Source organism: Pteropus medius, unplaced genomic scaffold (assembly GCF_902729225.1).
Source record: "Pteropus medius unplaced genomic scaffold, Ma_sr-lr_union100, whole genome shotgun sequence".
NCBI classification, from domain to species: Eukaryota; Metazoa; Chordata; class Mammalia; order Chiroptera; family Pteropodidae; genus Pteropus; species Pteropus medius.
The window spans coordinates 14541162-14555171 of record NW_024349803.1 but is presented as its reverse complement, the minus strand read 5'-3'; the positions used below and the strand labels follow the sequence as shown (position 1 = coordinate 14555171).

General features: G+C 41.4%; 1 protein-coding gene across 3 annotated transcripts in view; it reads right to left on the bottom strand.

The window, feature by feature from the left end:
- MYRIP (myosin VIIA and Rab interacting protein) overlaps window positions 1–14010 on the bottom strand; it is a 237842-nt gene that overhangs the window by 195234 nt on the left and 28598 nt on the right. For all 3 annotated transcript variants that reach the window (XM_039837381.1, XM_039837382.1, XM_039837383.1), the window contains one exon: window positions 12562–12705. In XM_039837381.1, the coding sequence (XP_039693315.1) occupies window positions 12562–12671 (110 nt within the window). In that variant the 5' untranslated portion in view covers window positions 12672–12705. The remainder of the gene's footprint in view (window positions 1–12561; window positions 12706–14010) is intronic.

Sequence of the window (14010 nt, the reverse complement as noted above, 5' to 3'; positions counted from 1 at the left end):
AATATTATTTGATTTGCAAATATGACTTAGGTTAGCAGCAGCTGGGGCCACAGACACACTTATGGAAGTAGCTAAAAGCCAGAATGACTGATTCGGTTAGAACTGCTCCTCTCCTATTTGCTCTGTTCTGCTCCTAGAAATGTTGACCTGCACCTTCAAATCCAAGTGTCAGTATTTCCTGTTCTTGCTTTTGCTTGACATCACTGGAGCCCTTCAAACCAATAACTTCCTCTCCATTGATTGTCAAGCATAATTTCTCACAGGAAAACTATAATACTGTTTCCTATTTTTGTGATGCCTCTGCTGATTTTTCTGGTGACTTGAGATTTGGGAAAGTATGCAAATTCTCCTGGGAAGGAATTCCCATGTGGAGACGAGGCTCCCAATGGGACGCCTGGTCTTCAGGTCTCCTACAAAATGATTTCTCTGACTTCCTGACTCACTTCTCCTCCCTGAAGCTATAGAAAGGTTCCCACCCTCCTCAGAATTCCTGGGTTGTATTTTGACAATTCGCTCAGTCCATAATCATGCTTTATTCTTCAATTTCACTGTTCCCTGAGCACCAACCGTCTGTGACTTGCAGGACCCCTTCTTGCTTTGTGCCCCAGCATCTCCAAGTCCTGGAAAACTGACAGTCACACCCCTGTCTGACACTTTCTAGTCCCTCAAAACCCACTCCCAGTTAATGCCTGAGCAGAGAGTTACAATCAAGACAAGTAAGCTTGATTCCACTGACACACAGTCAGAGGAATGAAACGAAATATCACCAGGTCACAGGAGGAGAAAAAGGGATCAGCCCTGGAAGCACAAGCTGGGATAGGAGGGCTGGTTTCTTTCTTTCTTTCTTTTTTTTTTTTTAAGGTCGTCTTCTTTTTATTCATTTGATAGTTTTATTATCCACATTTTGGATAAAACACCAGATAATAAAACTCTGATAACAACCGTGTTCAGCCATTGCCCTGAACATTCCCCACTTGTGTTTAAATGTTCTGACTCAGACCATCTCTGGATAACCGCGAACTCAGTCTCTTCTCCAGAAGTTTCTGCTTTACGGTCTCCATCACAAGAGTGTCCTTGCCACTTAGTTCTTGGCTTTCTCAAATGATTTTCATTGCTATTATCACTTTAGCTTTGGAGAGAGGCAGTTTCTATCTGCTTCTGTCCACTTCTTGGGTGGAACTGCCTTCAAATTATATCTATTTATAGTCGACAAGATGGAGCCTTCAAATACACCTGAGCAATTAGTTATTCTATCCCTTCCTGTCACCCTCAGCTCCTGACTTTATGCCTTTCTGTATACTGATAACATCCCATCTATGAAGAGAACTCTGATTTCTAGAATGATTAAGAATAACTCAGGTACTGCTGCTCTCCATCAGCTTCCGCTCCAGCTGGACTCCAGAGCTAGATTCTGGGCATCCTAAAGCATCTCATCAGATCCTGCAGTGCACACTCTAAGACATGCAGAAGAAGCAAGGTGACTCTTCTCTGTTCCTTCTGGACCAAGCCTCCCCTGAGCTGTTCGCTGCTGCCTGTGCTGTGGTGATCCTGCCTGCTTAGCACACTGGTGCGAGTTCTCCTCCGGCTCCCCTGGTTCCAGGCTCCCCTTTGCCACCTGGACATGGTGTTTGCTCATCCTGCTTCTCGAAATCTGCATCTCAAATGTGACTTTACATCCTCCCTCCAGAAAAAGGCCCTGAAGATAGACATGTAAAGTAGTCTATCACTTCTGCTTCTTCTACCTTCCTTGGCTCCAGGCTTGCAGAGTTCATGTGTCTCTTAGAAGACTCCACACACCACGCTGTAGTTAGAGGTCCACATGCCTGCATCCTTGGGAGACCATAGCCTGTACTTTTAAGGCATAGTAAGGAATCTGGTACATGGCCAAAGCAACAAGTGATGTTGGCTGAACTGCATCCTAAAATACCCGAAGAACAAAGGTACTAAGAACAAAGGTATTGTTGCATCTCAACATTGGCCAGAGTACGGAAGGATAGTATTATCCAATGATTCTCAAACTTTTCTGGAGACCGTGTTCAAACATACATTGCTGAGTGCCACCCCCAGAGTTTCTGATTCGATAGGTCTGAAGCATGAGAATTTGCATTTCTAACAAGTTCCTAGATGGTTCTATTGCTGCTCTCTAGGGTTCAATAAAACTTTACTTACGAAAACAGGTAGTGGTCCAGAACTGGCCCGTGGGTCCACAGTCTGCCAACTTCTACACTAAAAGGTTCTTAATGCTGAGCTATAGATTTTGCAATGATGAGATATTAGACAAGAAATCAGAACGCTACAGGACTTTGCCCATATTGCTGCTTCTAGATTCATCTAGTCTGTCAGAGCATCATTTTTTCTAGAGCAGTCCTAGAAATGCAGTGTAGTCTGTCTTCATTTAAACTCTGGTCTACACAGTATCAGAATTAACAATATCCATGCAAATGTAATTTTAAATTTTATATGCAAATTATGATTATTTTAATATAACCAATTCAGAGGCATGTGTCAATGCTCTAAGGAAAACATAAGTACATCACTGGGAAGTGAGGCCTGAGGGACTGGCCCTTGACACTAGGCACTGCCAGTGTCTAAGACACAGACCCCAGGGGTGGAGAGCAGCATCAGTGCTGTGAGGATACAGGAGAGGAGAGAAGACTGAATGAGCTCTGAGGATCTTTGGCCATGGAGCTCTCTGACCTCTTCCAGCCCAGCACAGACTAGGTCTGCAGACACTGAGGGGGAGAGAGATGACTCATTTTGAGGGTGCAGGGCTGACTGATCAGGGTGACCAATTTCCATTTTGAGGCATTTTCCAAATGCCTGTTCTTCTCCAGGGTGCCTTTTCATGTTGCTTGTGGTGTTGATTTTTTCTATATCCTTGCTGATTGTTACATCTCGCTGTTCTGTTAACTGTTGAGAGATGTTGCTGAAGTCTCCATCTCTAATTGTGGATGTGTCTGTGTCTGATTTCAGTTCTATCGGTTTTCGTTCCACGTGTTTTCAAGCTCTGATGTTTGGTACGTACAGATTTAGGATTGCTACTTCTTCTTGGTCGATCAACCCTTTTCTCGTTACGTAATCTTTCTCTGTCTCTGGTGATTTCCTTTGCTCTACAGTCTAGCTTATCTGATATAAATATTGCAACTCCTGTTTTTTTAAATTAAGTTTTGCATGATATGGCTTTTTCCATACTTTCACTTTCAGTCTGCCTATATCATTATATTTGAGGTGAGTTTCTTTTAGACAGCATATCATTGGGACATGTCTTTTTGTCCATTTTGCTATTTTGTATTTTTAATTGGTATATTAGGCTATTTACGTTTAAAGTAATCATTGATACATTAGGGCTTAAATCTGTTATTTTTTTCTGTTTATTCTCTCTTTCATTTTTCTATTTTCTTTGTTCTGCCTTCCAGTGGGTATCCTGAATATTTTTTTTTTAGAATTTCATTTTGATTTACCTAATGTTTTATAATATATCTCTTTATATAGCTTTTTCAGTAGTTAGTAGGTATGATATTTTAGAGATAGAAAACTTATCAATCTCTATTAATGTAGTCATTTTACCAGTTCAAGTGAAATTTAGAAACCTATCTCCCTTTCAGTCCCTTTACTCTATCCCATTTACAATATAATTGTTTTAAATATTTCCTCTACACACATTTAGAGTCACATCAGACAGTGTTACAATTTTTGCTTCAACTGACAAACAATTTAGAAAACATATTTAGAAGTGGTTAAAGAAAACCTATTATATTTACTCACATTTTTTTCTTATCAAATTCTTTCTTCCTTTCCAATGTTTGAAGATTTCTTCTTTTATCATTTCATTTCTCTCTAGAGAATGTTCTTTAGTCAATATTTTGCAAATGTCTGCTGCCGACATATTCTTAGTTTTCCTTCACCTGAGAATGTCTTGATTTCTCCCTAATTACTGGAGGATAGTTTTACTAAGCTTTAGATTCTGGGTTGACAGTTCTTTCCTTTTAGCACCTGAAAAATAATGTGTTATTTCTTTCTGGCCTACATATCTTCTGTTAAGAAATCCGTTATGATTCTAACTGTTTTTCCCCTACAGGTGTTATTCTCTTCTGACTGTTTTCAATTATTTTCTTTTCTTTAGTTTCAGAAGTTTAGTTTTGATGTGTCTTGGTGTGAATTTGTTTGGGTTTATCCTGTTTGAGGGTCACTCAGATTCCTGAATCTGTAGTTCTTGTTTGTTTGTTTTTGCCAAATTTGGGGAGTTTTCGGCCATTATTTCTTTAAGTACTTTTTCAGCCCTCTTTCTCCCAGGACATTGATAACATAATTGTTAGACCTTATATTTTAGTCTCACGGGTCCCTAAGGCTGTTTACTTTTTTGTTCCAGTCTACCTTCTCTTCATTGTTCACATTCAGTAATTTCTATTTTTTATCTTCCAGCTCATTGATTTGTTCTTATGTTCTTCCATTCTGACGTTGAGCTTCAGTTACTATATTTTTCAGCTCTAAAATTTCCATTTGGTTTTTCTCTGTATCTTTCCTTTCTTTGCTGAAACCATCTACTTCTTTGTTGAGGCTTTTTGTTGTTGTTTCTAGCAAGTTCAAAATTGCACACTGAAGCATTTTTATCATGGCTACTTTAAAATATCACCTGATAATTCTATCATCTCTGTCACGTCAGTGTAGGCCTCTGTTGGTTATCTTTGTTTTTCATTCAGTTTGAAATGTTCTTGTTTCTTGGTATGTGAGTGATTTTTTTACTGAAATCTATACATTTCTGTACTATGTTCTAAAACTCTAGCTCTTGTTTAAACCTATTTTAGCTGGCTTCCTCTGATACCAAGTAGCAGTGTTTCTGCCAGAAAGAGGTAGAAGAGTCCAGGTTCCCCACTTGTCTTCTGCTGACACTTGAGGAGGCTCCTCATTACTGCTGGATGCAAACTGCAGTTCCCCAAATGGTCTCCGCGGACTCCACGGTGGGAATGGCCTCTTTATCTCCGGGCGATGGTGGAAGTTTCAATCCTTTACTAGTCCTCCTCCGACGCCACCCTGGCAGGGACGGGGAAAGGCACTTTGCTTCTGCAAGGCGCATGTCAAAGTCTGGCTTCCCACGTGGCCCCATTAATACCACAAGAGAGATGGGGGGCTTGTTACTGGCCAGATCCCTACTTGGTCTTTTCTGGGTAAGAGTGAGGGCCATAGATATTTTTTTTGCTGTGTTTAGATGGAATATAACACTTATTGTCTAAAAGTTTTCTATCTTTTTCAGCTGCTCCCATCCTGGTCCTCTGGCTTTGTTTGTTTGTGTGTTTGTTTTTGGTGTGGGGAGGTAGGGCTTTTATTTGTCTGTGACCATTGACATTTCCAGGTTGCCAGCTTCTTCACTTCCAAGCCTCAGATACATGAGGCAAAAAGAAAACCCAGGGCACTCATCACTATGTCATTTCTCAGTTCCCAAGGTGCATAACCAGTCTGCCTTCTTCTGCCCACCTGTCGGTCTTTTTATGTTTGTCTTAGATACAGTATCTGGGGTTTTCAGTTGTACTTAGAGGAAGAAACAGGGAGAAGTACCTCTGTTTCCATCTTCCTGGAAGCAGAAGTTAGCCAACTGTTGGCATTTTTACAATGTACCTAGAGTTGGGCTATAATATCCCACATGAATATGTGTGAATTTCATAACAAAGGATGCAAAATTTGTCTCTCAATTTTTAAAACTCGCCCCCCCCAAAAGTTTATTTTAAATAATGATTATTTGCATTTAAGAAATACAGTAAATTTAAATATTCCCTTGAAAGTAGGGACCGTAGCTCTTCTGACATTTAACTGAATACTAACTGCACTGGAAAACAAAAACTAAACAAGAGACATACTGTCATGACAGAGGAAGCAGGGCAAGGTGGCCAGGGCACACACTGTGTTGCTTCATGTAACACGCTCAACTCCTGAGGACTTAGATTCTTTGTTTATAAAATGAGCAGGTTATAATGAAATTCAGGACTGAGTTTTAAGTTCCACTGTAGCTCTAAAACTCCATCATTTATTCTGGCATATTCTCTACTTCAGATAGTTTTGATAATTATCAGCTCTAGGGACGGCCTTCCCATAGTTGAAGAAGAGGCGTAAAGATCAAGTCGGGTTTTTGCGACCAGAAGCATCCTTTGCCATGCTTGGTAATGGCAACTGCTGGCCCGAATCACCTCTGTGTCAGGTGGTCTTTGGAGCACATCAGCAATACTGAGGCCTTTAATGGCAACTGGAGCAGAGTGCGCTCAGAGTGAAGGGACTAGAGGACAGGGACGAGCCCATGTGACTCATGAAGCAGCAATCCAGGAGGGAGGCCGCCGTGTGCAAGGCTTAGGAAGCCACCTTCAAGGCAGAAAGGCTTCTCCAGGAGGAAAAGGACACTCTCAGTGGCTGCAGCTAAGGCCAGTTAGTCCCGCCCGGGGTGCCTGCATGTGTTCAGAGCTTCCACGTCATATTTTAAAACTTCCCCTTCATATTTAAGCTGTCAAAGCAGAAAGTGTGATTTTCTTGGAAATTCACTCTTCATTTGCTAACTGACCCATTTCCTACTTTATATAGAAATACTTTGTTGCTACAATCAGAAAGAAAAGGAGCCGCTAAGAAGTTCCTATAGGAGGTATGCAAGGAAAAAGAAAAATGCATAGAACAACCTCTGTAAATAAAAGGCATCTGAGTCTCCTATTCTAAGGAAAAAAAAAAAAAAAAACATCCTGGCAGCTAAGAGTCTCCTCTGGCCACAGCAGGTCAGGACACAAGAGAATATACGAAATAAAGAAAGACATCAAAGGTATAAATAATTAAACATCAGCTGTAAAACAAACACTGGCATTTCTTTTTGCCTGTAGAGAATCGTCTAATAACAAGAACAAAAAAGGAATGTACCTTGCTGTAGGAAAAGCCAAACCATAAAACTAGTTGAATGTATTAAACAGACATGAACATTTAAAGGTATCTCTAATTATTTAATTCATGGACCCAAGAAACCAGCCAGGAGGAGTAAGCCGCTAACAGATCTCATCCTGAGTTCTTATGAGTCCTCACTAGGATCCAGGGGCTGTCCACAGGGCTTTCTATGTATTAACTTATTTAACCCTCATGACACTCCAGTCAGGTACCCCCGCCAGCCTCATTGTACAGTGCGGGGAGCAGGGGCACAGAAAGATTTAAGAACATGCTCAAGGTCATACATCAGGTGAGGATTCTTTGGCTACAAACCAGCATCAATAAACCCCTTAGTTCTTATGTTTTCAGCAAGACAAATAGTACAACTGAGTGCCTGGCATTAAATACCATGCCCATGCCTTTGCTCTGAAGTTCATATAAAATAAATAAATACTATAAGAAGAAAGATCAAAAATATAGTCAAAACAAAGTCCAGGGCCTGGGGAAATGCAGGGCCCTGGCACCTGCTACCTCCTCCCAGGGCTCAGAGATGCAGCACAGGCACGGAGACGAGCCACAGCCATCGAGTGGTCTGACCTGGGACTCTGCCTGTGCCTTCGTTCAGGGCAGGGTAGGGATCTGGCAGGAATGCTCAGGTAGGCTTCAGCACTGGTGAGTAGGGCAGTGGGGTAGGGGATCCTGTAGTTAGAATTAGGAAAGCAACACAAAACCATGTCCTTCCAACCAGGAGCCAGGAGCCAGGAGCAGGCTCGGGAAGTGAGGAAGCCCAGGCTCCAGGCACACTCATGGCACAGAATGAGTCACAGCCTAAGACATCTTTGTCCAGATGGCAAACAGGCACTGGTGGCTGTGAGGTATTCAGCCTGGAAGATGTAAAAGGCAAGCTAAGCATTATAAGATGGGAGATGGCTAGGGGTCACTGGCTAGACATGCAGGAGGAAGCTAGGCGCTCTGGCTCTAGCCTAGGGCATGGGGATAAGAATCAACTAGGAAAGGGAACTTGAGTCCTGGGCCCACACCAGGCAATAGCTACTGCAGAATGAGAGCCCAGAGAGTTAGGCCAGCAGGGGCCAGGTGAATGCAGAGGGCTGGGACGCAGAGTGCACCTGGGGCCCAGCTAGAGCAAGAAATCTCCCATCTGGGAGAAGGAGCTCATAGTAAGTCACCCCATGAGTCATAGAGACTCTTGGTGAATCTCCTTATGAAGGTATCAGCTTAGAGACTGGACCGGGAGAGGGGCTTGCTGGCTCCTGGCCACTAAGGCAGGGGCCTGATTCCAGGAGTTGTCATTCCAACAGCACAGAACAGGGCAAGGAAGAAAGTGAAACTGATTTCTACCCTGTCCCTCCGTGCTCACCACTCTGTGCTTCAGGCCATTTCTGGCTCAATGATCTGAGCATGCCTGAATTATTGTGGTTGAAAGCTGCTTTTATAATGGCTGTAAAAAACCTTCCTCTTTATTCTCTTTTAAGTCTTGAGTTCTATGCATACCTTATGCCAAAGAAATGCTTTCTGCAGCCAGAGGTCTGAGACATGAAAGTCAGGCCAAGAATTAGTGCAACAAAAGCTTTATCAGAGCCCAGCAGAACTGAACCTCTGACATTTGCAATGGAAAAGTAAATAAGATCAGGAACTTAGAACCACAAAAGCAACCTAGTAGAAAATTGTCATGAAAGAATATGGAGTTATGGAGAGAATGTATCCAGAATCCAGAATCTGCAAATTAGTAACTATACATCTTTGAAGGGCTACAAATTTAAAAGTGAATGAGAGCATTTGTATAATTTCCTCTTTTCTACATCATAAGCACATCTGCAGCATCAAACTCTCTCCGCCATTCCTAAAGGCAGACCCCCACAGGAGAATATGTGATAAGTTACCATTTTATGGTGCCAGAGATATTACACGAACTATGAATATGAGGTCATTTTAAAGTCACATGTTATTTCAAAGGCCATGACATCCTTGATCAACCACTAACTTCAAGGACACATCGAAGGGTTGATTCTGTCCTGACGCACCACCAATTCTCCATGGTGAATATGGCATGAACTCAGTGTGCTCTCCTTTGAAACTGCACATTAAAGCCAACACAGGGCATTGTTCTGGGACCACCTCCACATGACAGAAATTACAATACTTGACAGCAAAGGCTAATATACGATTAGGAGGCTAAGACTTTAGCTGGATCTTCAGGTACCTAAAAACTTCATATAGAAAAGGACTAACCACAAACAAAATTGAAGAAGAAAGCTTACTTTTGAAACCTATAAATTGCAAACTGCTTAACCTAGCATTTCAAAACTGTGCAGTCCAATAAAAATATAATGTGAGCCATGCATGGAAAATTTCGAAGGGTCACATTTTTTTAAAGAAATAGGTGAAATTAATTCTAATCAGATATTTTATTTAATATGTTATCTTACGTGTTTTTGATATAAAAATAATTATTAATGTGATAATGTACATTCTTTTTCATACCAGAGCTTTGAAATTCAGACTACATCTCAGTTTGGACAAGCCATGTTGGAAGTACTCAATGATACACGTGGCTATTGCGATGTCTCAACTAACCACTCCCCACATCCTGACCTAAACCCTACTACTTTCCCCATCCCTGCATGTACCCCCGGTTTTAGCAAGCACAGGTACCAGATTTTCTAAAATGACCCTAATTTCACCCACTCTGTCGCGTGGCATCATGACTGCCCCTGTTTTCAGTACCAGGGGCAGTGTGCTGTCCGGGTTACTGGCTCCAGCTATGGGGTGACACTGCCTGGGTTTAAATTTACCTCTCACTATGTGCAACCAGAGCAAGTTACTCACATCTTTTTAGAGCCTTAGTTTCCCCATTTTGGAAACAGATAAGAATAGTGTTCTTCCCGGGGTCGCTGGGAATGTTGAGGAGGTGATATTCCTGGAGCACCACATTCTACACAATACAATCAGCAGCATAGAAGCAAGACCTATGGGCAAAGCAGGCTCCTCCTCCCCGCTCCGCCCCAGGTCTGGATCTGTGGCTGAGAAAACATGCCCTCTTTTCCTTCCTTATTCCTTTGCCCAGGATGCTCCCTGCTGCCCAGAACTTTGTATCAATCTACTTTAAAAATCCTGTCTGCCTTCAAGGATCAGATCACATGCACCCCTCCTTCAGGAAGCCCTTCCCTTTTCCTTCCTCCCATTTCTGAGGTAGAAGTATTCCCACAGGTCTGCCTTAGTGTTTTCATTTCTCACTCTCGGTAGCATCCTAATCATTCACATCAGACTTAGCTCACCTTCTGGGCTCTTCCTCAAGGGGTAAAGGCTCTTATTAAATTTCTCTCCCTGTCTTTTCACCACCCCCTCCCTATTTTCCCAGGAGGCTCCCGACATTCAATATACGATTTCAAAGCAAATGAATGAATATCCAACAGCTTTGATTTAATATATTCGACCTTTCCATTATTAATAAATAATGCCAACAGTAAGTAAAAAGGAGATTTAAAAAAAATCTTGTGAGGTTCCTTCTAGCTTTGAGATTGATACTCTGTACCCTACACTCCTCCACATTTCAGAGGACCCCACGTCTGCCCTCCACAAGTGTCCCGGTTCTCTCCTGGTGTCTCCCAGTTCTGACTCCTAAGAGGTTGTCCCCTTTTCAAAGCGACTCTCTCAGAAGGAGCTGTGTCAGACCTTCCAGTCACCACAGAAGGCACTGGTCGGGGCTCTGTTATTCCCAGGTCCTGCCAGGAGACCGGCTGGCTAATCTGATCTACCAGTGCAGAGGAAGGGATGCCAGCCTTGCAGCATCCCCCCGAGACAGCAGATGCACTAACAGGGCAGGTTAATGCCACAGTGTTCTTGTGCCATCTCAAGAGCCACAAGGGACAGATGCGCACTGTGCAGGCACAGTTATTTCTTAAACCGTAGGGTGTATTTATTCCAACTGAGTAAAGACAAGGCGATCCGACTTCCAGCTTCCAAGAAGGATATAACCAGGGGTATTTGCTAACTCATTACGTCGATTTAACTGTCCAAACAAAGAACACTCAGAACAAAGGCATTTTACTTTTTGAAAAAGAAACTTCTTAAAAAATTAAGTTCTTATAAAACAATTTTAATTTGTTTAAAAGGAAATGAATTTAGAATGAAGAAAGGTCACTAAGTCATTTATTAAGAAAGCACTGTGTTTTTTCTACTTTTAAAAAAAAATGGTGATTCATTCTCAAAGGAGTTTCCATATAATAGACTAGAAACACAAATTATTTCTAGTTTTAAAGTGGCTTTACTCCCCTGCAGTGGTTCTTCCATGCCCCCTTGGCAGGTCTTATTTTTTTTCCTTACAACATTTAGATTTGATTCTTGGGAAACGGAACATGGTCCCCCACCCCCTCTAGGTGGCAAAGAGAATCCAGGCCGTGTCAGAAAGTGAGTAACTGAAACCATTAAGGCAACAGAAATAGGTCTCCAGATACATCAAGTTCCCTTCCTTAATAGGCAAAAGGGGTGTTTACACCCTTACAGATAAGGACTTAGCAGCTAAAATGCTCAGGAAAAGACCAGGCGGGGAAGTGCTCTGCCATTCTGCCTCTTCTCCCTCTCCCCCTCCCTTCCTTCCCCTGGCCCTGGCCCAGAGCCTGGGCCCAGCAGTTCTTGGCAGGCATAAGTACACTGTCAGTCCAGCAAACCCTGACAATTAATGGTTGGTCGCAGTTACAGGAAACAATTTCATCAAATCTAACCCCCACTCCCCCACCTACCAAGTCCATTAGAACATCAGAAAATCACTGGGAGTTATCCGGATGCTAACTAGCTTTTTGAAAGCACATACGAAATGAGAAATTTTAAAGGCTTTGACTATCTCAGAAATGTCTCCAAGACTCAACTGGAACACCAGAGTACCATGCAATTAACGGTCATTTTAAAAACCACTTTGTAAACGTGCCTGACAATACAAAAATCATAGAGTATAAACTATGATTCTAGTATAGGTCTGGAGATCTTTCCACAGGTGGCTTAGGGATCAGGCTCCCTCCACCTAGTGACACCTGTCTCAACACAGGCCTCCAAGGTCCCCACAGCAGGACTTTCACCTGGATTCCTGAAATAGCCCCCTAACCTGTTTCTCTGCTGCCTCTCTTGCCTTTCTATGATTACTTCCCCAAACAGCAGCCGGAGTGATCCTATAAAACTATTGTCAGATCATGTCACTCCTATACTCAAAAATTCTCAACTTAAATTGTCTAGTAGCCATACTAAAAAAAAAAAAGTAAAAAGAAATAGGAAAAAATTAATTTTAATGTTTTTTCCTTAACCTCGTATATCCAAAATATTGGCATTTTAAAATGTAATCAATATAAAAATCATTGGGATATTTTACATTTCTTGTGCTAAATTTTTGAAATCCAGTGTGTATGTTACACTTACAGTGCATCTCAATTCAGACTCACCACAGTACGAGTGCATTTCTTATCTGACATGGTGACACCCGCATTGAAGCTGGCAAGCCTTTCTACCAAGGGAAGGGCACCCTTCCCAGGAACATACGTGTGTGTTTACATGACATAAAGACTTCAGAACTCAAGGCTAGCAGCAAGGAACATTCTCGGGAAACCTGTTTCACCTGTCCACACATGGTTCGCTGTACCCAGGAAGGCAATAAAAGCGTCTCACCTTAATCGTTCTTCCTCTTTCTTTCGAAGGTTGAAGTCTCGCTGAACCACCTGGAGAACATGCTCTGTTTCATCATCGGTCAGCCCGGAGAGATCCAGCTTTCTCCCCATGATTTAACCCCAAGCACAGACGATGAAACGAGACCTGACAAGTCAAGGAGAGACCATACATTGAAGGCACGATAAAGACTGTCCATGGATGAAAATCGACTAATTTGGTTATGAAACAAAAGTAAATACGGTGTTCACATAAGGTGCTATCTCGCTCTGCTCCCACCCTCAGCAAACATTTACAGACAACTTCGGCAAGGCTGGGAAGAAAAAGAGAAAATGAAAATCTGCCAGTTTCATTCATCATAACTCTTGAGTGAGAAATAAATACATAATGCTTGTGAACAAAATGAAGCATACACAAGACCTCGGGTCAATTTCCATGGAACATCGAAAGGCAATATTCAAAAATTCTATACATCTATGGTTTGAAGTTTTAAATTCTAAGTACTTTATGTAATTGTAAAATAAATTATAATACTTTTAAAAAAAAAGTCCTATATTCACTATACCCCTTGAATTTTTCATCACGTGGCTCTAAAATATAAACTAGAAATCAATAAACTCTTCTGCGAAGGAAAAAAATATAGTAAAATAATCTTATTTAGCCATTTTCTCAGCAATAGAAAAGATGATATTTTGAAATAAGAACACCTCCCAGAAGTGTATGACTAAAAATGATAGGAAACTATATTTCTAAAAATAAATTTTAATGAATGGCTGCATCCAGGAATGAAATCAAATAAATATTTCTAAAAAATTGCCCAGAACTGAAGGCCATCATAAACATAAACGCAAACACCCTCAGCAAAATATTAGTGGATCCAAACCAGCAAGATTTCAAAGGGATTATTACATCTCCCAACCAAGTGGGTTTTACCTAAATGATGCAAGGCTGGTTCAGCATCCAAAAACCAATCAGTGTAATTCAGCACATTAACAGAATAAAAGGGAAAAACAATATGATTATTTCAATAGATGCAGAAAAATCATTTGACAAAATTCAATACCCATTCATGACAGAAACCCTCTGCAATCTAAAACTAGAAAACTTCCTCAATCATATAAAGGACATTTTCAAAAAAATGAAAACAATAAAAACCTACAATTCACACTGTACTCAATGATGAAAGACTGAATGTTTTCCCCTAAGATCAGGAAAAGGGCAAAAGAGTCCACTCTCCCTACCTCTACTCAACACTGAATGTCTTTACTATAAAGCTGTTAATCAGACAGAGTGGAACTGGCAAATAGCAGGTGTACTGGTTTCCACGGCTGCTATAACAGAGTCCCACAGTCTAGGTGGCTTGAACAACAAATCTATTTTCTCACAATTCTGAAGGCTAGAAGTCTGAGGTCCAGATGTTAGCAGAATTGCTTTCTTTTTTTTTTTTTTTTA